This window comes from Equus asinus, chromosome 13 (genome assembly GCF_041296235.1).
Source record: "Equus asinus isolate D_3611 breed Donkey chromosome 13, EquAss-T2T_v2, whole genome shotgun sequence".
In the NCBI taxonomy this organism is placed as follows: Eukaryota; Metazoa; Chordata; class Mammalia; order Perissodactyla; family Equidae; genus Equus; species Equus asinus.
This window is the reverse complement of record NC_091802.1, coordinates 21,151,628-21,174,401: the sequence shown is the minus strand read 5'-3', so window position 1 is coordinate 21,174,401 and position 22,774 is coordinate 21,151,628. Positions and strand designations below refer to the sequence as shown.

The window sequence follows — 22,774 nt, the reverse complement described above, 5'->3', positions numbered from 1 at the left end:
AGTCAAGCATATAAAGAAGAAGATGGTAGAAATGAAGTAGCTTTGATTTATAATGTAAAACAAATTTTAAAATTTTAAAGTTATAATTATTATTGTTTTAAATAAGACCATCCGTTGAACTGTAGCTGGCATTTTATGTACTATGCTGACTGAAAATTCAAGAAAACAGAGTTCACACTTCCTCAGTGCCTGCAGTATACAATGTTAGATGCATTATTGTATTGAAACCCTACAGCAATCCTGTGTGGCACATATTAGCTCCATTTTATAATTTATCCATTCATTCATTTATTTATCCTTTTACTTATCAAATATATATTATGTGTTCTTGATGTGCCAGGCATGACTCTAGGCTCTGCAAACACATCAATGAACAAAACAGACAAAAACTACTCGTCCTGCTGGATTTCACATTCTAGTGTGGGAAAAGAAGGAAATTGAAACTCAGAAACACTATGCAACTTGCCCAGGATAATTATGATTTTAACAGTGTTTCCTAAAGTGTGGTTTCAGAAATATCTGCTTTAAAGTCACCAAAGGTGCTTGTTTAAAGGTGGAAAGTACTGGGTCCCATTTCAGAATCATGGGAGGTGGATAAGGCCCAGAATTCGCATTTTTTAAAAGAAGCCCAGTGATTCCCATAGGCACAGAGACTTTTGAAAGCAAACAACTGAAGGTGTTTAGGGTCATGTCTAGATTTCTAACTCAAAGAAAGAAAGAAAGGTATGAGTATATAAAATATATGCAGAGAGATGTTTAGAGCAGCATTGTTTATAACAGAAAAGAAGAAAAGACAGAAACAAACCAAATGTCCATTAATGGGCAAATCCTTGAATGAATTGTGGTTCGTGCATGTTGTAAAATGCTCTGCAGCCATGAGAAAGAATTTTATTTATATACTTAGAAAGATATTCGCTTTATATTGTTAAATAAAAAAATAAGTGGCAGGATACTATAAAAAGTAGAATAACCTATTAACCTGCTACACGTACAGTTTATATGTGTTCTTTAGCTTTACTGAAGTGTAACTGATGAATAAAATTGTAAGATATTTAAAGTATACAACATCACGATTTGATATATGCATAGACTGGGAAAGGGTTCCGCTCAGTGAGTTAGCTAATGAACTCATCCGTCACCTTACATATTTACACACCTCCCTCCCTTTTTTTGGGTGAGAACATTTAAGTTTTACTCTCTCAGCGAATTTCAATTCTACACTACAGTGTTATCAACTCTAGTTACCATGTCATACATTAGATCCTCAGGCCTTATTCATCTTACATCCTGGTGACTTGACAAGCTTTATTATCTGTAATTCCTAGTATCCTGTGGCACTGGAGTCAATATTAGCTCCTGCTAAGGGGCTATTCTGGCAATGAAAATGCCAAGGCAGGTACACCTAGACAAACACTTCATTTACGAATAGTCTAATATTCATACAAATAGCCAATAGCCAGCTATCTCTCTGACCACCGTCGTCCCAAGACAACCCCAGAAAAGAGCAACGAGGATTAGGAAAGAGAGACTCTAGTCCCAGATCACATATACGAACACGGACAAATTACTTAACTTCTCTGTTCTTTTTCTATTTTGTAAAATGGAGGGCTGACTGATAAACTTCAAGGGAGCTTCTAGCTTTAAACTTTTGTTTCCACACTTCCCAGAGCCCCAGCTGTTCTGGGTGTACACTACATCTGGCAGGCTGAACCAATAATGTTTAGACCAAGTATCTTCACACTTAAAACCATGCTCCTGTTCTCTGTGTCTTTCTCCCCATAGCTCTGTTAATTTCATGTCAAGCAAATCTCTTCTTACATATACATATCTATCTTTAAAAAAACTTCCTCTCTTTTGGCCTAGACTCTTCCCATTTTTTTCCAAAGACAAAAGGAACATAATTTCCTACTCTTATACTCCCTCCTCTATATTCTGGGAACCAAAATCCAACCTCAGTCAAGGCTGATAAATGTTAAGAGGGATGCTAATGGTATGTTTTAAAGAGAGATTAGGCAAAACAAAAAACTAGTATAATTAAGATCCCAAAAGTTTCCTTTAGACTCTTCAAACCCCTTATCCGCTTCTAATTATACTATTTTTTCATTAAGTACCATTATTTAATAAAAATAAGCTTATTTTTAGATTATATTTTCATATGTGAAACGGGGGTGGGGGTGGGGAATGCTAACCTTTACCTTTGGGTTAGAAAATTACAAATAAAGCATCTGCAGGGCACAGAACAACATAGGGCCTAGCATGGGGGCTATTATTACTCCTCAATATTTTTTGTCCCTATTCTGTCTGCTAGTCTTGAATGAGTACTGTTTTCTGCTATTTTTATACAGAAAATATGCAGTAAAGTTTAAATAGTTTTTTATGAGCTGGTAAGGAACTATACTCACAATAAGATGCATATAAAAATTCATATTTAAATATGGACCTCTTCTGATTTTAAAAAAACAACAACAATAAAAGAGGGGGAGGAGTTCTAAATGTGCAGAATCTAGAAACACCAAGTGAAAGCTCGCGTACCTTGTCATTGAATATCCGGAGACTGTCTAAGGTGTGCAGGTTTTGCTCAAGAAGTGCGGTGCCTGCTGAATACAAGTTGACCTCATCGAGCTGCAGCACGGCCACAGCTACCCAAAAGAGGGCTTTGTGCAGAGGGGAGTCCTGACAAAGGAGACACACTCAAGGTTAGCAAGACGAACCACAAGAGAGTCTCTTTCAAAACTCACTGCAGTATAAAACAAAGCACGTTATCCCCCACATTACCCATGTTTTCTCTGTGGAGAAGGTGAATGTATGGGTAAGCTCTCCACCTATTCCATGTGGGTAACAAAGACACTATTAGCCAGGCTGAGAACCTTAGCATCTCCTTTTATTTCTCCCTGTCCTTTGATTCCAAAATCCAGTCACCAAGTTTCATTGATTCTTCCAAAGTAGTCTCTTTTGCATCTGCTTATTGCTAATGATACCATTCTATGCCAACTTTCTTTATTCTAAATGTAGATTCTTTTTACCTCCAGCTTCTCCCGCCTCCAATCCACTGTGCACACTACCCACAGAACGACCCTTCTAAGTCCGCTTTTGTCATATGACTGATCTGCTTGAAAACATATAGGTCCATTTCCAAACTCCTTTCTGAAGAATGCTGAATGTTAGATTAGCTCTATGCCATCTTTGTAACTTCCCTCTCACTACGCTCCTGAAAAGTTTCTCCATAACAACTAGAATGGTCTCTCTGTCACCCCTGTGTTGTCGCAGCATTCTTGTACATTCCTACTGCTGTATGTTCGCTGCTCAAGCCCTCCTCCCTTTCTCCACACTAAATCCTATGTGTCTCTTTAACTTTAGTTAGGCTCTACCCTTTCAACTTTCTTGTCACCCTTACCACCAGTGACATGCTGCTCTGAATTAAAAATAGTTATCTTGGGAACCTTATTTAGCAGTGTGGTACATGTGAAAATACACGGACTTTAGAGTCAGACAGCCTTGGATCAGAATCACGGTTCTGTCTTTTATTACCTATGTGACCTTGGGCAAGTTACCAGCCTTCTCAATCTCATTTTAACTTACAAGAGAACCACTTTGTACAATTTAGGATTACAATGTCTGCAGAACATATAACTCAATATCAGAACATACAGGTATTTATTTCTCTGTAACCTCTCTCAAGTCTGGCATGTCTTTGTACTCAATTTACAGAATTATACAACTTTACAGCTGGAAGATAATACTATGCCATCATCTAGTCTAGTTTACTCATTTTATCAGCATGGAAAATGATGTCCAAATATGTTAAATGACCTGCTCAAGGTCACACAACTGAGATGAGCTCAGACCATCCTAAAACAGTGGCTGAATGATTTTATTCCTTTAAAATATCATCTTCATTTACCACCCAGACTCTTTTGATGATGAGGTATACTTCACCCAGCTTTACATCTCTCCACAGTAATGGTCATGGACTAAGACGCTATGAACTTTTCTTACTTTGTTTATTATCTATCCACCCCAACTCCCACACTCACCCCAGAGTGTAAGCTCCATGAGGGCAGGGAATTTGACTGGCTTTGTTCAGTGCTATGTCTCTAGCACCTAAAACAGTACTTGGCACATAGAAGATGCTAAATTAATACTTACTGGATAAAAGAAGTAAGAATATATACCTATCTTTCCTTTACCACTGATGAGACAAAAAACTTACAAGCAGTTGAGAACATACTCCCCATCCTTTATAACTTCTTCTCAATTCATCTTATTTTCTAAACTCTTTGAAAGAAAATAAAATAACATTTAACACTGATACCCAAAATGAAAGCACTCATTTTCTATACAGTAATTACCTTATTAAGAAGTGGTTGTAATTTGGTTAGTGCTATTACTGTAGCTTCTATCAGAACTTGACTGTTGTAAGTATCAGGTCCTTTTAAGCAACTCTCAAGCGCCTTTTAGGGAAACAGAATTCTTTATTTTACTTTCATTGAAACAAAACATTAACTTCTAAACTGAATCTCAGAATCAGTTCAGGAACAATTCCTTATTTAATAAGTGCTAGAATTATTTCCAATGCTATGGTGATCGCGGTAGCTACCTCAAGGCGTATTTGGGTTCTTACTTTCTAATATATCTATAATATATTCTAATATAATTAGGCAGGCATTATTATAGGCATTACAAGTTATATAATTTTATATAAGGGTGTTACATATAGTTAAATGCTTTGAAAACTGATAATATATTAAGATTACCTTCTTAGCAAAAGAGACAATACTTATTTTCTTTTTAAGATAGCTTCTTTAGAGAAGGTTTCTTCACTTTAAAGAATTACAATAAAGAAAATAATCAAAACCCATTTATTAAAGTTTCAACAGGCAACATATCAGACATTTTATTAAACTCACGTTTAAATGTCCCTTAGAAAAATGCAAGATATGTTTTACAACTTGGGGACCACAAATATTTGGGGGGGGGAGGTACCTTGCTAAGAATGCGGATAATCTGCTTTATCTGCCCGTGAGACACTCGCTTACTAATGCAGCCAAAGACGACCAGAGCTCTCGGTTGCAGGGACGGGTTGTACTGGAATGCAAACCTGCCATTAAAAGACCCAATCAGTTTATGAAAGCCTGTATGTTTATACACACTGAATCATTAATTCAAATACTGATTACCCAGGAATAGCTATCTTTTCAACATTGCACATACTTTTACAACTTGAATTTATTTGGAACATACCTTTGAGCTAGTTCTGTCCACTGATCCAGCCACTTGCATGTTGGAATATCTCTCATACATGCCTAAAAAAAAGAGAACTCTGAATACATTTACATACAGAAATGTTTTTTGTAACGTCATTAAATGAGATGCATATTACCAATAAATACATTCCATGGGAGTGTTTTTATTTAAGCATTAAGTGCAAAACAGAATAAACCAATACTTCTTCTATATAGAACTAGTGGATTAAAAAAATGATCTTAGGGGGCCGGCCCGATGGTGCAGTGGTTAAGTTCGCACGTTCTGCTTCGGCAGCCCGGGGTTTGCCAGTTTGGATCCCAGGTGCGGACATGGCACCACTTGGCAAGCCATGCTGTGGCAGGTGTCCCACATAAAGTAGAGGAAGATGGGCATGGATGTTAGCTCAGGGCCAGTCTTCCTCAGCAACAAGAGGAGGATTGGCAGATGTTAGCTCAGGGCTAATCCTCCTCCAAAAAAAAAAACAACCTTAGTTTCTTATCATTTTGCCTTATATACCTCCATGATCTCCAACAAAGCTTCCGTGACTGTTTCCAAGGATGTCAAAGCAAAAGTCTCCCTCTCGTAGGAGCCAGGAGAGAACGACCTGTCCCGGTAACTGGAGCGGAAGGCAATCACAGCAGCTGACTTGACTTTGCTAATGCCAAACAGTAAGTAAAATTTGGGTAATGAGAACTCTGTCAAACTGAGTCTCAAAACTTGCTTGGTCTCCTCTGTAAAAGAAAAAGGGAGCAAGTTAATTTTTTAATTCTAAAGTGCCATGTTTCATTTTGAATTTAGAAAATTTGGATAGCATATCAAAATTACATAACCATGATCCCTAAACCAACCCTTGAGACACATTGTCTTGATGCTCACTGCTTTAACTCCATGTATCAACAAATTCGTGCTAGTAATGTAACACTGTCAACTGATGCTGAGTCCTTAGCTTATGTGATAACCACAAGAATGTATGGCAAATACGCACAGAAAATCTTTGCTATAGCTTGATATAGAATGGAAGTAATTTATTCTTTTTCTCTTTAATAATATTTCATGTCATTACCAAAGGCTTAAATAAGCAGCTTGGTGTCAAGGCACCATAATCAATAAGATAATCCATGCCCATCAGCTGATAGAAAATGGAGACAGGAAGTGGTGAAACACAAATTATTTTCCTGGAACTTACCACTAAAATGAAGCTGTGAACAAGTGCACAGAGAGTGAATGATATTAATGACCAATCCATGTGTGGAAGCTCTAAGGGAGAGTGGCCCTGTGGCTACTAAGAAAGTCACAACGTGGAAGAGGTAGGGGAGATGAGCCGCCACGTCGAGGGAGTTGTTGAAGGACAACATCAGCATGTAGCGTGCTAGAATCGCAATATCATCCCACATAAGATGCTGTTCTAAAGTAGGAGTTGGAGATAAGCATGTCTTGTCAATTATTTTGCACATCCTTCCAATAACCTGTAAAGGAGGAGAATCTTAAAAAATGTGGGGGCTAAAAAAAGTTTTATCACAAAAAAATTTCAGCTTAACTTTAAAATGACTAATTGCAAAAAACCCCACAAAACCTCCGAATAAAAATAGATCACGCCATAGTCCAGAAGGCAAAGGAAAAGTGATTACCTTGCTAGAAACCAATTTCACATTTCCAGATGCCAGAGCTACAGCAGTATCTGCCATCACCTCGGCTTTTATTGATCCCAAGCCACCTGTTGCACTGGTTTTGATGAAACTGTCTAGCACAACATCAAGGAGATCTGTAATCTAATAGACGAGGAAAAAAATAACTTATGTTTTAGCCATTCTATCAACTTAATTTTTAATTTAAAAATACTTCACGGAGCAGCCCAATCAATATGAAAATACTATTTCACCTGAGGCCTCCAAAATACTACCTTTTATTTAGAGACCTGTCAGTAAATATAATTTATCATAAAATATCTACAAAAAGATAAGGATATTCACTTGATTCCTTCAGAGATTAAGAAACTAGTATTCAAAAATTTTAAATCTCTACATATATTATTTTCTTTGAGGACGATTAGCCCGAATAGCTGCTGCCCATCCTCCTCTTTTGGCTGAGACAGATTGGCCCTGAGCTAACATCCGTGCCCATCTTCCTCTACTTTATACGTGGGATGCCTGCCACAGCATGGCTTGATAAGTGGTACATAGGTCCACACCCGAGATCTGAACCGGTGAACCCATGGCTGCCAAAGCGGAATGTGCAAATTTAACCGCTGCGCCACCAGGCTGGCCCCTACAAATACTATTTTCATTCATTTGCAAACACCTCTGTTCTCTTCTAGGACAGTAATGTATGATAAACATAAAAGACAATTATTTAAAAATATACAAAATGGCATCAAGTACTGAGATGTTTTATAGAGCCATAACACTGGCTCCAAGGTCATTTAAACTCATTTGGAGGATTTGCAGCATTGTCTGAATAAGGGTATTGCTTCTGTAAGTGATTACTTTGAAGAAATGCTATGTGTCACTCTTGTCAGATAAAAAATAAAATGTTACCTTATATTCTATATTTTAATATTGGTGTTCTTATGCTAGAACTATAAATGAAGGCAAGTGTCTCAAGTAACGTCATCAAGAAACATACTGACAGCTGCGGCATGTATGGAGGGCACTAGAATACGTTATAAAACACTATTTACTAGAATCAACATCAGATTTTTACAGTTAAATTCTATATAATTATGCTATGGAGAAGAGTGCTTAAATAATTCATTTTTCTCTGGCTCTGAGACAAGCATCAGACATTTATAGTTTCCAACCAGATCAAGAGTAGGTGGGTGTCTCACGCTTTTTGAAAGAGGGACTGTCTCTTCTACAGCTATAGCCCTAGTGCCTTGCACAGTGCTTTGCACAATGTGAGTACCAGGTAGTATCTGCACCAAGGGAGTACCAGACAAATATTTGAGCAAACTCAATACCTGCCCAAGGCTCCCCCATATTTTTGCTTGAATAGATGGGTACATCTGTTTCTCATTTATGGTCATTGTTATCAGCTTATCAAGAATAGCAGTAACTCTCTGTCTTTTGGCATCATCATTGTGCTTACAAAAACGGACTAGATTTGACAGCCATGGAGTCATGTATTCCAAACAAAGGTGTTTCAGTTCAATACCTGGAGGAAAAATACACTATTAGCATAGATGGTCAATAAAATTAGATCAACAATTATTCTAAGGTAAAAGACCATTACCTGGAATCAGGCCTGGAGTAAAGAGACTTGGCAAGTGTTTTATTGAAGATAGAGGTGAAGAATGAAAATAAGCCTTGAAGAAAGTAATCTTAAAAGCCAGTAAGCCAATTTTCGAAAAGTTTTATCTTATTTTTCTCCCTCTTAATCATTTCTCTTCTAGTTAAAAATTTTACTCAGTTTTATTCCAATTGTAAAAGGAATACATGGTAATCATAGAAAGTTTGGTAAAAGGAAAACATCACCACAAAAATGAAACTGATACTAATGTATTGGTGTATCACCTTCTCTCTCTCTCAGGCTTTAAAATCTATGTGGAGACAATGCACATCTATGTGTGTTTATACACACATATAACTCACCCCAGTTCCAGTTTTTATATTCAATTCCTAAATACAGCTAAAAATTATTTTGGTATCTTGTGGTTTGGGGTGAAGACGAAGACTCAACTTAATTCATTTCTCAACTTCATTTCTTAAATGATTTAATCTTCCCCCATCAGTTCGCGATGCTTCTTTATCAATCTCTCTCCCTCAGACCGACCTGACTGCTGATTCTTGAACACGTCTGTTTTAATTATTGTACTATTATAATGTGTACAGACAACTGTAATATCAAGTCTTAGTTTTCTTTCAATATTTTCTTAGCTGTTCTCATACATTCAAGTGAAATTTATAATCATTTTAAGTTCTACCTCATTCTTAATCCTCAAATCTTGTAGATATTTTGATGAGATTGCATTGAATTTGTAATTATCTAGGAAGAGTAGTTTGTCCATGAACACAATTTGCCTGTCCATTCACTCAAATTTTAATTAATATTTCTCAATAAAGCTTTACACTTTTCTTGTTTTGTCAGTCTTACACATTTTATTTTTAGGGTTATATTCCTAAATCTCTTTGTATAAAAAAATGTATACAGGGATCTGGTCTCAATGAATTGTGAAAGCTTTAAATTACATAATACAGAAAAATCAAGAAATAAGTTTCAATGCAGAAAAAAAAATTTTACGTATTGTGGAGAGAGAAAGGGAAGGGAAGAAAATGTCAGGAAATGAAGCGGGAGAAGAGCAATATTTATCCTGCTACAGGGTATGAAGATGGACAGATGTAAAGGGTAGATGTTAAATTTATGAGACTTATTAAAGCCAAGTCAGGAGCTGACTCTAGACCCTGTATTACGCGCCACTGCTTTCTCCACGCACTGAACAATTCAAAGTCAACTTGAAGAAAAGAGAAAATGACTGCTTCCCTAAAATCAAGGAGACAACGTGGATACTCTCTCATTTGGAATAACCTGCCAACAAGAGAAATGCTGAAGCTCATTAAACCGAAACACAGTGCAAAAAATACTTCGTAAGTGGTCCAAAGACATGTAAGGTATCAAAACCTGGCCACTCTTCTTTTTATTGCCAGAATTTTGGTGGAATTCTCAGTGCGGTCTACCAGGAAGTTCCTTCAGTTACAGATACCACAAATGAAAAATCAGAAGATGTAAAGAAGTAAAAATCTAATAAACTAAAGATTTCACCAGTAAATTCTGAAATGAAAGGGTTTTCTTTGAATCTTCTCAGAATCATCGTTAGTGTTAAAGAAAATTATCATTACTTACTAGATTTGCTAAATCCAGAAATACACTCTTCCAAAAATTCTAAGGTGAGGTGTGGCTCATTGGCTGCCAGTGTCTTACTAATAGAGACAATAAAGAGGGTGTTGTTGGCAGGGATACATAAACCTGACGTCTCTAGCAACTGGCCCTCGATTTTTAAATTAAAGGTACAAGTTAAGGCACACAGAAGATTATAGGCAGCTGACCTAGGAGAAAACACAAATGAAGTTGTTTTAAAAATTACTTTTTCTTATAATTCTAAAAATTTTTCATAACATACAACTTACAACTCAATTAGAAAGTATAATTAACTATTTTTAAATTTTTTTTTAAAGATTTTACTTTTTTCCTTTTTCTCCCCAAAGCCCCCCAGTACATAGTTGTATATTCTTCATTGTGGGTCCTTCTAGTTGTGGCATGTGGGATGCTGCCTCAGCGTGGCTTGATGAGCAGTGCCACGTCCGTGCCCAGGATTCGAACCAACGAAACACTGGGCCGCCTGCAGCGGAATGCGCGAACTTAACCACTCGGCCACGGGACCAGCCCCAACTATTTTTAAATTTTATGATCAGTTAGAGATAAGACATTATGATTCTATGGAAAACCCAAACACTCCTTGATCATTTAGAGATTTTTTTTTTAAGATTTTATTTTTCCTTTTTCTCCCCAAAGCCTCCTGCTACATAGTTGTGTATTTTTTTTTTAGTTGGGGGTCCTTCTAGTTGTGGCATGTGGGACGCCACCTCAGCGTGGCTTGATGAGTGATGATTCGAAATCCTGGGCCGCCAAAGTGGAGCGCGTGAAGTTAACCACTCGGCCACGGGGCCAGCCCTAGAGATTTTTTTAAAGGGAGATTTTTGACATAACCAGAGGGGCACTGTGAGGCTCCTAAGACAGGTGAGTATAAGGTTTTTCTAAATGACATTTTACTGGGATATGAAATATGAGATGTTTATAGTCCTAAGGTGGATCAACAGAAAGAAAGTCAGAATACGGCATATCACATTTTCAGTGAAGCCAAAACTCAAATTGTGGCTCCCCCTCCCGCTAGATCCAGTTATAACGGGGATCATAAGTAGAGAAATGAGATGGCCCCTCAACAAATTAGAATGTTAAAATCTTTAATCAGTATCTGCTGAATTTCTTTCTGGGTATCCTACAAGTTATACTACAAACCGGAGGTGAAAAAAAATTTTAATAAGGGCCAGCCCGGTGGTGTAGTAGTTGCGTGCTCTGCTTTGGTGGCCTGGGGTTCACGGGTTCAGATCCCAGGTGCAGACCTACACACTGCTCATGAAGCCATGCTGTGGTGGCGTCCCACATACAAAATAGAGGAAGAGTCACACAGATGTTAGCTCAGGGACAATCTTCCTCACCAAAAAAAAGAAAAAAGGAGAGAGAGATTTTAATATAATTAAGTCTCCCATTTTTCCTTCCATTATACATAACCACTGGAAAAAAATCCCCCCAAATCCATAAAATATATCCAGGTTCCATTAGAACCAAAAATTCCCTTATAAATGTCTGAAAATATACTTAATTTAGGAGACAGCTCAAAAAACTCAGACTCAGTGTTTAAATTTTAATTTTTCTCCCCATCCAGCAAAACAAATGGTTTGACTGCTCAGTAAATTTCAGGTTTTCCTTACCTCTGAATTTTCCTCATGCTAATATTCTTATGCAACAACCACATAGGGGGAAAAATCCACTGAAATTTAAGTCTGCCTAAAGGCTTTTTTCTCTGGGATGACATGCTTCAGCAAAAAGCAATGGCTGTCACCTTGCTTTATGCCACAAGAGAAGAATACAGGTTCATTCAAGCTAATAATTGTTAGGCATTCTCCTATGAGGAACTTTGAATTAGAAATTAAAAGTAGACTTATAGCTCCATTTCCCTAAATGAGACTATTACTATTACTGTTTCTAAGTTTATCCCTTTATCTCTTACTAACTCCTAGAAATTCTGAGTTACACTATTTTGACATTGACTTTTACTCTGTGTATTTCAACAGCTTTAAGAAAGAATCGAGGTTCCTCAAACTGTGGGTAGGTGTCAGAGACTCCTCTGAAATAATGAAAGCTAAACATATACAAAATTTTGTGTAAAATTTCTTGGAGTTCATGGATCCCATGAGGCCCATCTAGGTAAAGAAACCTTGTTGATTTTTTCCCCCCATTTTAAATAAGGGAGAGTCTGGAATACTAAAAAGCCTACTTATAAAACCTGGGCTATATTATACCCTAGTGAAAATTTTCTGAAGCTAAGAATTTATATCTATAAAAATCTTGACAGTCCCAAGGTACCTGGGACAAAGAATTAACCTAACATGAAAAGAGGAGGGGGAAAAGAAGGAAGGGGTGCAAAGAGATGCTGGCAGAGAGAGAAATGGGGGGAGTTGGGAGGAAATAATATTTACTGAGCACAAACTATTTGCTAGATGTATACTATGCTACCACACATACTATTTATTAAACTTTTGTAGGTAGATAAAGAAGGCATTATTACCTTTATTTTAAAAATGAAGAAACTACAGCTCAGAGAACTTCAGTGCCTTGCCCAAGGTCATACACAGCAGATCTAGATTTAAACCAAATCTACTGACTCCACAGGCCATGCTCTTTCCTCACTCATGTTCAGATTATTAAGCCTCAACAGAACCAATTATACTCTGCTCAGACGACACCTATATCTGTCTTTAGATTTCTCTCAGGAACTTTGTCAGAGTCACATCGGTGGAAAGTTCGACTTACGGACGGTAAGCCGTCCTCTGTCTGACAACAGTAACCTAATGCAACTGGGAGGAAACTTGATAGTGATACACTTCTGAGGACAGGAGGACTTCGAGGGGGAGAAACTTAATTCAGGAGTAGACTTCCTCCCAAAAAATAGTTTTTTCTTAAAAAAACCAAACTGCTACGTTGTCTGTTTCAGATTAAAGTTTCCTGCAGAAAGAACATATACTGGTTTGGTGTGAGTCACCCAATTTGGAATTCCTCAGTTCATGTGAATACCCCACAACTTGATGAGGTCATGCTGGTTAACCAACATAGCATACCTTCCAATTTACAATATTAAGGTAGAGGATGCTTTAAAAGCTTATTAAATGATTGTTTTAAAAGCAGCAAATCCTGAATAAAGTTGGAGCAAATTTTTTAACAACCTACCGTAAACTAGGGTCTGAACTGCCTAAATTAAGTAACGCGATATTGAGCAGTGTCCCAGGGACATCTTTTGGCCGGATCTTGGTGTGCTGGGGGATGGAGTCGGGCTGTGACAGCTCCCAGCGTGTCCGGATGTGAATGATGGACTGGACGATGGCTTCACACTCCTGGTGCATGAAGGTGAGCGGTGTGCCCTGGTTTGCAATGGTTAAGGTGAACTGGTTCTCATCCACCAGGCAGATCTCTTCAATTTCCGAAGCATAGTAGATATCGTTTAGAAAGACTGATTGCCCCAGGACTTTCGTTCGCTCTGCTGAGGTCACTTGAACAGCAGTAGAACCAACCTGGAAAGTGGTGGTGAGAGGGTGGAGTAGAGAAGAATTAAATTCCATTATGTAGAATTCTAAGAGGCTCCAAAAACCAACCCACCAAATAAACAAAATACCATGTTTGCCACTTAAGGAAGAGTTACCACTGTTATATATTCAAATGGGTTCAATAGCTATTGTGATAAATGCTCTCAAAAGAGACTGAAAAAGACTAGGGAAAAAAACCTTATTTTTGAAAAAGGTCAGGAATCCCAAAGACAATTATTGATTTGTATCCTGAAGGTTCATGTTCCTCACTCTGCAAAAAGCATGTAATAATCCGAAGAACTCTCAACAGGAAGTTTCCACCTTCCACGCATTCCTGTTGTCTGACTGATACATAAACTGGCCTCCCTACAACGCTCTCCCGCCTCCAATCCCCTCCAGACTGTAGTTAAGTGGACATGCTCATAGCTTCCACAGGACCTCCACGAAGAGAGGGAGCTTGGTTTTCCTCCATCTGAACTGCTTTACATTTGATGCACTACTATGGGGCGCCCAGGGAGGTCAGCACAGGGCCTGGCCAGCCAAGAAAGGCAACGAGTCACTTACCCAACCCTCGTGAAACTTACTTTAATGGAAACCTTGGTGTCTTTGTGAGCCAGCTTGAGAGCATTGTGGAACACTTTCAGGTCCTCTTCTAAAGCCAAAGTGGCAGCGGGTAGTTTCTGTTGTTCGTGCTCTACGTGCTCAGCCAGCTTCCCAGGACAGTCTATGAAAATGAGCCTTTTGCTGCCTTTGAGGCCAGTGAGCAGCCGCTCGTGATACTTGGTGTACTCCCTGACCCAGGAGTTACAGTTATAGATATAGACTGCAGAGACATTGTCATAAGCAAAGCCAGGAAAAACAACAAACCACTTGGAGAGAAAGTCCGTTTTAAAGCGATTGCTAGGCCCGGTATGGGTAAGGTCCACTACAATTTCATATGGCTTTGCATAATATGGCTTTAGAGTCAGCAAGACATGGTAGATCAGCAAATCGCCATTGATTTGACCAGTTTTGAACCTAAGGAAGATGACAAAAAAAAAGGACACAGATTATTAACAGTTCTGAATACATGTACAGATGCTACTAATCTATTTTATTCCTTTATTTTCTGATTAGTTTTCTAAAGAAAACTAACTATAATATGAAACAATTATACAAAGTCTGGAGCCATTTCTTAAATCAGTTGTTCTTCAAACAATGAGAAGTAAGGCTGAAGAAAAATGGATGAGACGAATCTCCAGTTCAAAAACTTTGAGCAACAACAAGAAACTTGCCCACCCCAGTCAAGCAAGGAGGAAGGCAGCGGACATTGGTTGGCTGTCTCCAGTCCCACCGAACTTCCCAGGTGAACAGTTTGGGTGGGAATGACCCACCTGGAGCCCTAGAGTGAACTGAATGACTTTAGCCAATTCATCTAGCCCACCTCGACCAGACAGAACGGTTCAGCAATGACCACATGACTCACAGCAGCACAACGAGCCAAAGCGCTCAACTCAGAGACATGAGCTTCAACGGTTGGGAACGGAGACTGTTTCTTTCCCGATGTTTATACACAAGGGAACACACAGCCTGGGGAGTGGTTAGCTTGTATGGTGAGATATGAAGGAAGCATCTGCCTAACAACTGAAGAAATGGAGCAAAGAAACAGAGAGAAACTAGGGCCCTGGTCTTTTCATTTAACGCCTAGATAAAGCCTCTCCTGAGATAAAATTTATCCTTGAACTATTCAGTTTTGTGAGCCAATCAATTCCATTTTTTGATTAAGCCATATTAGGTCATATGTTACTTATACTCAAAAGACTGCTAATCAATGTGAGTAGCCAAAGCGAAGACCCTTAGAAAGCCGTGAAGAACACAGTACTAGAATTTCAAATCACAACGACTTATATTAACTTTGGCCCAATGTTCCACACCTGATGACTCTGACAGTACTACAAAGTAGGCTAACACAAATATCCTCACCTCAGAGTTTTTAATCTTCTTGGGAGAAAATAAGATAAAAATATGACAAGTTAAATGATTACTAAATAAAAAAAATATTTCAAGATCAGAGAAAAGATACGAGGTAGTATGTAATCACTTATCAAAGGAATTGCAGAGAAACTTCTATTAAGTTCAGAAGAGGGAGAGAGTAAGAGAAACTGGGTGTTCAGTGAAAGCTACGTAGAAGACGCAGCGGCTGAGGCAGGTAGGAGGAATATGAATTCAATAAGGGGAGGGATTAGCAGGCCTCACAGAGAGAGGGAAAGAGGAAAAGAAATAGGTAACTAGATGTGTTGGGGCCACAGTCAGCTAGTTGAGCTGGAATGGAGGATTCGTGTAGAGAAGTTTTAAGAGAGAAAGCTGGAAAAATACATAATAGCTAAATTGTGAAGTGGCCAAAACTGTTCAACTAAGGGGCTCAGGTTTTCTCCTGGGAGCTTGGTATTTCTTAGACTATGTGCTGCGGAGCACCAGCATCAGAATCAACTGTGGTGCTTGATGAAAACGCAGCTTCCTGGTCCCAGCCCAGAACTACTGCATACGAATCCATGCACCGGGGCCTGGCAATCGACAGTTTTTAAACAATCTCATCTGATATTTATGTGCACGAACATTTCTAAATCACTGCTGTAGGTATTAGGAAGTGTTTTTAAAGAAAGGGGTGATATGATCAAAGGAAGTGAGTCATACAAGATATATGAAGGAGTCAAGGCTAGTAAAAAAAAGATACTGTAGACTCTAGGTATGGCCTAATAAGGTTCTAAAATACTATAGTGACAGTAAAAAGGAAAGCGATTCAAGAATCTGAAGGAAGGACCCACACGATCCAAGGTCTGATCAGGGCTGAGGGAAAGGACTTAGATCACAAGGACCTGCTGTACGTCACACCTCTGAGATCACAAAGAACGTCGCTGTCATGAACAAAAACAAAGGCATTCTGAGAGGCAGCCACTTCTGAGGGAAAAATGAAGCTATTTTAGACACATTGAATATGAGGTGATGACAGGACACTAAACCACACAAAAGCATTTTCTGTCCCATATAATCTAAGTTTATTGGATATTTCTCCAATCATTGTTGCAGTTCCACAATTTGAGATGTCAGTTATGTATATCGCTGTTTCTTTTACCTGACCAATGCCCCAGGTCTCCAAACTCGCATTATCAAATCAGTCTGTGGTATACAAATAAAATTTCTAGAGAAGACTACTGCTGCAGGGAAATGCCATTTCATCTTCTTTTGGATGATGCTAATATATCATTCAAAAGCATATAGCAGGCATATACAATGAGCAAAAGGTCAAGGGCGTTGGGTAGAAACCCTCCCTGCCCTGGAGGCGGGGACTTGTTCCACAAAGCCTCCTGTCATGCCAGTGGCCAGCTAGACAAGCTGGAGTTTTTGTTTTTTGTTCCCTCTGACATGTGCTTTAGCTGCAGTGGAAAGGAAATGTGTCATCTGTGGTTTGGTTTTAAAAGTGGAAAGCTAGCTGTACATATCCTTTTTACGGCAGATTTACTTTTATGTTCATAGTCTCCAAGTCTATTTTGCTTTAAATTACTCAGAAGCTGTGCTTCAAGACAAGAAAAGAAGTGGCTTATTAAAATCAGGTTATAATCAGATTTTCACCAAGCATTTTGTAAGGTAGGTCATATATACAGCTTTTTTTATGCCTTTTCACTTATTACTTTGTACAGATTAGTGTTTGAGGAAGTGCTTTTATACAGAACCTAAGACTCCTACTAACAAACTAGAATCATAAGCAATTGAAAGTGTATGCTGTTTTTTTCTGTCCTATTAAGAATTTTACGTAAGTTAGAAATGGAAAGATTTACCATCAACACAGAGTTTTAAATCAGGATTAGGAAGGATCTGAGTTTAGACTCCACAGTGAATTGAAAAGTGTTATTTGCTATCAAAAAAAAGTTTAAAAAATAAATTTCGTGTTACTAATGCTTGGCACTATAAATTTAATGAAAATGACCAGAGGCAAAGAAAACTTTTGATAACATAACCTGGCCTCCATGGCATAAATTAGGGATGTAGAGACAGTCCTCTATTCTCAGGCATTTGTAAGCGTAAGAGAAAGTCTCATTTTGTTAACAGTTTGTTTATTTGGGGACGACAGTACATCTGGCTGAAGACAATCGACAGCGGGCCTATTATCTATCCCGTGGAAAGCGCGGTTAAAATGTGTGTGAATACCATCATGTATACGACATTGTTAATGAACTAATGTGACAAGAATAACGAACTTTAAATCATTTTACCATCTAATGCAAAAGTCCAGTCTAGTACAAAAGGATGGAAATCACCTGCTAACTCAATTTAAAGTATTTCTCTTTGTGAAAGAATCATAAAGGACCCAAGGATTTGAGTCATCCAACTTAAATGAAGCTGAACAGGATTATATAGGAGTCAGTGCATAATATCTTTAACCCGAAAAGTAATCTTAATTCTCGAATACATAGTAAAGGTTTTTTCCTTCCCACTATTAATTGGAAATATTACTTCACAGGTTAGTTTCCAGTTAGCATTGTTTGCTACTTTTGTTTGTATAACATCACATTTGTTATTCTCAATTTCTGTATATCAATAGTATACAAATATTATCCCATGACATATAACAATTATTTCTTATAAAACCTTGAACCTCAAAAAGCATGATTAGCAGTAGCATCTGTGCCACTTGAGAGTGGGTTAGAAATGCAGAATCTGGGGTCCCCATGAACCCACGGAATCAACATTTGCATAAAAAAAAGACTCCCATGCACATTCAAGTTTGAGAAGAATTCTATAAAATAAATAAGGTTCTTAAACAGGCAATTTCATTTAGTAAATCTCAGGAGAATAATTAGTTTTGACTCTAGTTCCCTCAAATAAATGCTAACAATAAAATGCTCTTACAAAAGCAGCTCAAACTGAAATATTATGATAAAGAGACAGCTCAATAGTGGTGATAAATCTTTCCTGCTGGTTTACCAGTACCCGGAACAGATATGCCAGTTCTATTTAAATCTCGAATCATATGTTGGATAATGAGAATTAGGAACAGACTTATCCCTTTTTGTACTGGCTTCCAGGAAGCTCAGAGCCAAAACTGAAATTCAACTTCTTCATTTCTATGTTGAGACTCTTACAGTCTGCCTGGACTTCTCACTTCAGAATAAATCCCCATGATCCTGATCGTCTATTTCTTTCTACTTTTATAGTATAATTTATTTAAAAAATTATGTCAAAATAATCATAGAAAAAAATGGTAGGCATAAATGATGATGAAAAAAGGCTAACTTTTGTTGAGCTTTCGAGATCATTCAGAAGAAATTTGCCTCTTTTTCTTTGTAATGCCAAATTTTTAGATAGAGAAACTGGCATGCCTTTGCTTTTAAAGAGCCACAATAATTTGGGGAATACAGAGGTCAAAAGAGAGAACCACCACCATAAAATTGCTTTCACAAGTACTGGGAATATATTTCTAAGCACCAGCTTTATTCTAAGCTTCAAGATAAACACCCGAGAAGAAAAAAGGACACCTTGGATTCCTACTTGCAGTCCATTTTCTCTAGGTTGCTACCACACTTCCCCTTTCCCTGACCAAAAAAAAAAATCCGTTTGCATTTTCCTTTCATACATGAAGCAAAATGCTCAAGGCTACATTTCTCCTTTACTATAAAGACTTGGTGACACATTTGTTAGAGGGTGGGGAGTTTCTGAAAAAAAGATCCTTAAATGGTCAGGCGAAAAAAAGGAGGAATCAAAAAAGTAAAAGCAGAAGCATCTGACTCAAAGCTGAAGTGCAGCACACTTAAGAGGGAGGGAGCTAAATGAAACTACGGTGTTCGGTTCTCAGTGATTAACAGTGATCTGTACAGCTAACTTCTAGCACTTAAAAGAGTAATAGAAATTAAATTGTTTCTTTATATGTAGCCTAACAGAAAAACCAATTAATTGAGAAGGAATGAAAAGAGGAGAGCAAATGTTAGGCATGAGCTTGTAGCTTCCCTGTAACATATGAGCTGTCCATCTTTTAACTACAATTACCAAAACTAGGAACCATTACTCTTTCATAAACTAACAAATTGTACTGCTATCTCAACAGATTACCATTATACCCACGGACATGGAACACATTGGATATTACCTACATCTTGCCTTTCTGATGACAATAGTTTTCTCTTTGTCTTCTGGAACAAAAGCAAACTATACCCTTCTGTGGGCTAACAATACTACTGTCTGGGATTCAGATATTCACAGAAACAAAAATGAAAACATTAATATAAACCCTGCAACTCCTGAAGTAGATAAAAAAGATAACTCTACAAGCATGCCTGAGATAGCAACATCAGCTCACATTGTACCCTTAACTCCTAAATCTCAACCGGAGCTTTATATACCTTCTGTTGTCAGGAACAGTTCTCCAACAGTACAGAGCATTGAAAACACAAGCAAGAGTCACAGTGAAATTTTCAAAAAAGATGTCTGTGAGGAAAACTACAACAAAATCGCTATGCTAGTTTGTGTAATTATAATTGCAGTGCTTTTTCTTATCTGTACCCTTCTATTTCTATCAACTGTGGTTCTGGCAAACAAAGTCTCATCTCTCAGACGATCAAAACAAGCAGGCAAACGTCAGCCTAGAAGCAACGGCGATTTTCTGGCAAGCAGTGGTCTATGGCCTGCTGACTCAGATACTTGGAAAAGAGCAAAACAGCTCACAGGGCCCAACCTAATGATGCAATCTACTGGAGCACTCACAGCTACAATGGAAAGAAAAGATGAAGAAAGAACTGAAAAACTCACTAACTGATGCTTTAGTGAAGAAAAATGCAAAGTGGCTATGAGAAAGTTTAGAGTAAAAATGAAGTCAGTTTGATATTTAATGCCAACAGGTTGGTCTGATGGTCTGAAATCTGATGGGCAGGCCTTGCGATTTAAAATGAAGCAGGTGAGAAGGGGAGAAGCATGCCTGCTTACTTAATGACTGAAACTGTGCACTTTTGTTCTGACACTGAATATCTTAAAGAGCAAATAATAAAACAACAAAGCATCTGGGGAAGGTTTTGAAGATGACTTGAAGGAACTGACTAATAGAAAGGGTCAATTAAATAAATATTTCCTGTTCCATAATAGTAGTTAGATGATCTTTGTTTGAATGTAATTAAATTTTGAAAAGTTTTAGCATGTCCTTAGAGGCAAGTATATGCTTCAACACCTAACAGAAGTAAAAATTCTAATGCATAGAGATGAACTGTATAGTTTAATGGTACCTTCTTTGCTGAATGTGACAGAATCCATACCAGCTCATGTATCAACACAGCTAATTTTAAGCAGGATGTTTTCATCTTTACATATGGCACATATAAAAAGGTGCTTTTCTATTATAAATATTTAATTAAAACTTTTAATTTTGTATAATAAATTAAAACTCATAGAATAAAACTGACTACGTATATTTGCATTCACTTGATTTTCTTATAGAATATACTGTTAAAGATCAGTAAGAAACAGAGCACAACTAAAACAGACGAGATTTATAGCCACAACAGAAGTCTAAGCGTAAATGTAAAGCCTATCTTACTGTTTATGTGTAACATACCTCTATTCTATAAATACTGCTTATTGGATTATTTATAGCAAAAATCTAAAGGTTGATTAATTTTTGGACTTCAAGAATGCCAAGTGGCCTAATAAATGATCAATTTTATTTTTTTTACTATCCAATCTGACAAGAACAAAGGAAAGGGGTGGGGGGGGTGTGTGTGTGTGTGCGTGCGTGTGTGTGTGTTTGTTACAATCTGGAAAACAGGATACTTCAGGTAACTGTTTAACCTTCAAAGAAACTGGGTTCAGGTGAAATAATGACTTATATTTAAGTCAAGACTTGCATCTTCAATTAAATACATTACGAAAGTTGGTTGAGAGACTTTCCAACTATCTATTGAAATTGACACAGGATATCCTAGTTAAAGACCAGGCCATATTTAAAAATCTCATCCTTTATTGAGAACTTATTTTCGGCAATATGCTAGTCATTTAAGAACAGAATTTCACATGTTTTTTCCAAGTATGACCACAATCTTACTCTCCCTTCCAGGTTGGAAATTCTCTTCCTGGCTACGTATCAGAATCACTGGAAAAGTTTTTAAAACTCACCAATGCCTAATTCCCACCCTTTTCCTTCTGATTCAATTGGAAAGGAGTGAGCTCCAGGCATTGCTAATTTTTGCGTAATTCCCTAGGTGATACTGCTCTTGGTAATCAAATTCACTTCTTACAAGTTCCATGTCTCCAAAGATCTAGGTTACTTCTTAAAATGAGAGGGAAAAATAAACTATTGATTTTATTATCAACTTACTAAAAAAAATCTATCCCCTAAACAATAAATCATAACCATATTATACCAGATAAAGCTAAATGTCAAAGTAAAAATGAAAGCAGGAGAATACTCATGCCAACCACGATGATCAGCTTATCTTCTGAGGGGTAAAAAGGACCAGATTGGAAATGAAACTGGGCAGAGCTCCCATTTTGGCAAATTAAGAGTTTGAGATTGTGTACTAGAACGAATAGTAATGACACAAAGCACTCCTTGAATCAAGGGTTACACATAAATACTTGTCACGGGAAATGAAAACAAATTAGTGTCTTTTTAAAAATAAGAAATTAACTAGGCAACTACTTTCATATTCAACATACAGGTCAGACATTTTCTCTCAAACCGGAAAGCAGGAATATTGAAAATTCATCACTCACTACTTGGCTACTTAACGTGCACTCTCAGAATGACACCTTCCAATGACAGCTCATGAACAAACAGTGGGGCCTTTCCAAACTCGACAAGTGTTTAAAGATGACAGGTTAAGATATGCTTTTCTGGGTTCAAATTTTAAGTTACTTTTGAACAAAGACAATTTTTTTTTCTACCCCAGGGTATTTTGGTCCACATGCTTAATTTGGGGATTTTAAAACAGTGAATCAAAAGTTTACAGCATTTTGATTATATTCTGCTTTATAGTAGGACCTCTTAAAAAAACACACACCTATTCTTTTTGTATCGAGTTACAATATCTTGACGCTAAGATCTAGGTCTTAATAATTTGCGTTCCAAAAAAAAAAAAAAGCAAAAAAACAAAAATGGGGCCGCCCTGTGGCCGAGTGGTTAAGTTCTCATGCTCTGCTTCCATTGGCCCAGGGTTCGG

At 37.6% G+C, this 22,774-nt stretch overlaps 2 protein-coding genes across 13 annotated transcripts in view; one reads left to right on the top strand and one right to left on the bottom strand.

The window, feature by feature from the left end:
* Positions 1-22,774, bottom strand: part of NF1 (neurofibromin 1) — a 240,627-nt gene that overhangs the window by 26,939 nt on the left and 190,914 nt on the right. For all 12 annotated transcript variants that reach the window (XM_070482735.1, XM_070482740.1, XM_070482741.1 and 9 more), the window contains 11 exons: positions 14,180-14,612; positions 13,243-13,583; positions 10,081-10,283; positions 8,201-8,394; positions 6,873-7,013; positions 6,431-6,710; positions 5,761-5,975; positions 5,242-5,303; positions 4,984-5,098; positions 4,350-4,451; positions 2,533-2,673 (listed from right to left, as the gene is read on the bottom strand). In XM_070482735.1, the coding sequence (XP_070338836.1) occupies positions 2,533-2,673; positions 4,350-4,451; positions 4,984-5,098; positions 5,242-5,303; positions 5,761-5,975; positions 6,431-6,710; positions 6,873-7,013; positions 8,201-8,394; positions 10,081-10,283; positions 13,243-13,583; positions 14,180-14,612 (2,227 nt within the window). The remainder of the gene's footprint in view (positions 1-2,532; positions 2,674-4,349; positions 4,452-4,983; positions 5,099-5,241; positions 5,304-5,760; positions 5,976-6,430; positions 6,711-6,872; positions 7,014-8,200; positions 8,395-10,080; positions 10,284-13,242; positions 13,584-14,179; positions 14,613-22,774) is intronic.
* EVI2A (ecotropic viral integration site 2A) lies at positions 17,081-21,033 on the top strand. Its single transcript, XM_014862146.3, has 2 exons — positions 17,081-17,219; positions 19,675-21,033. The coding sequence occupies exon 2, from the start codon at positions 19,696-19,698 to the stop codon at positions 20,380-20,382; it is 687 nt and encodes a 228-aa protein (XP_014717632.1). The 5' UTR covers positions 17,081-17,219; positions 19,675-19,695; the 3' UTR covers positions 20,383-21,033.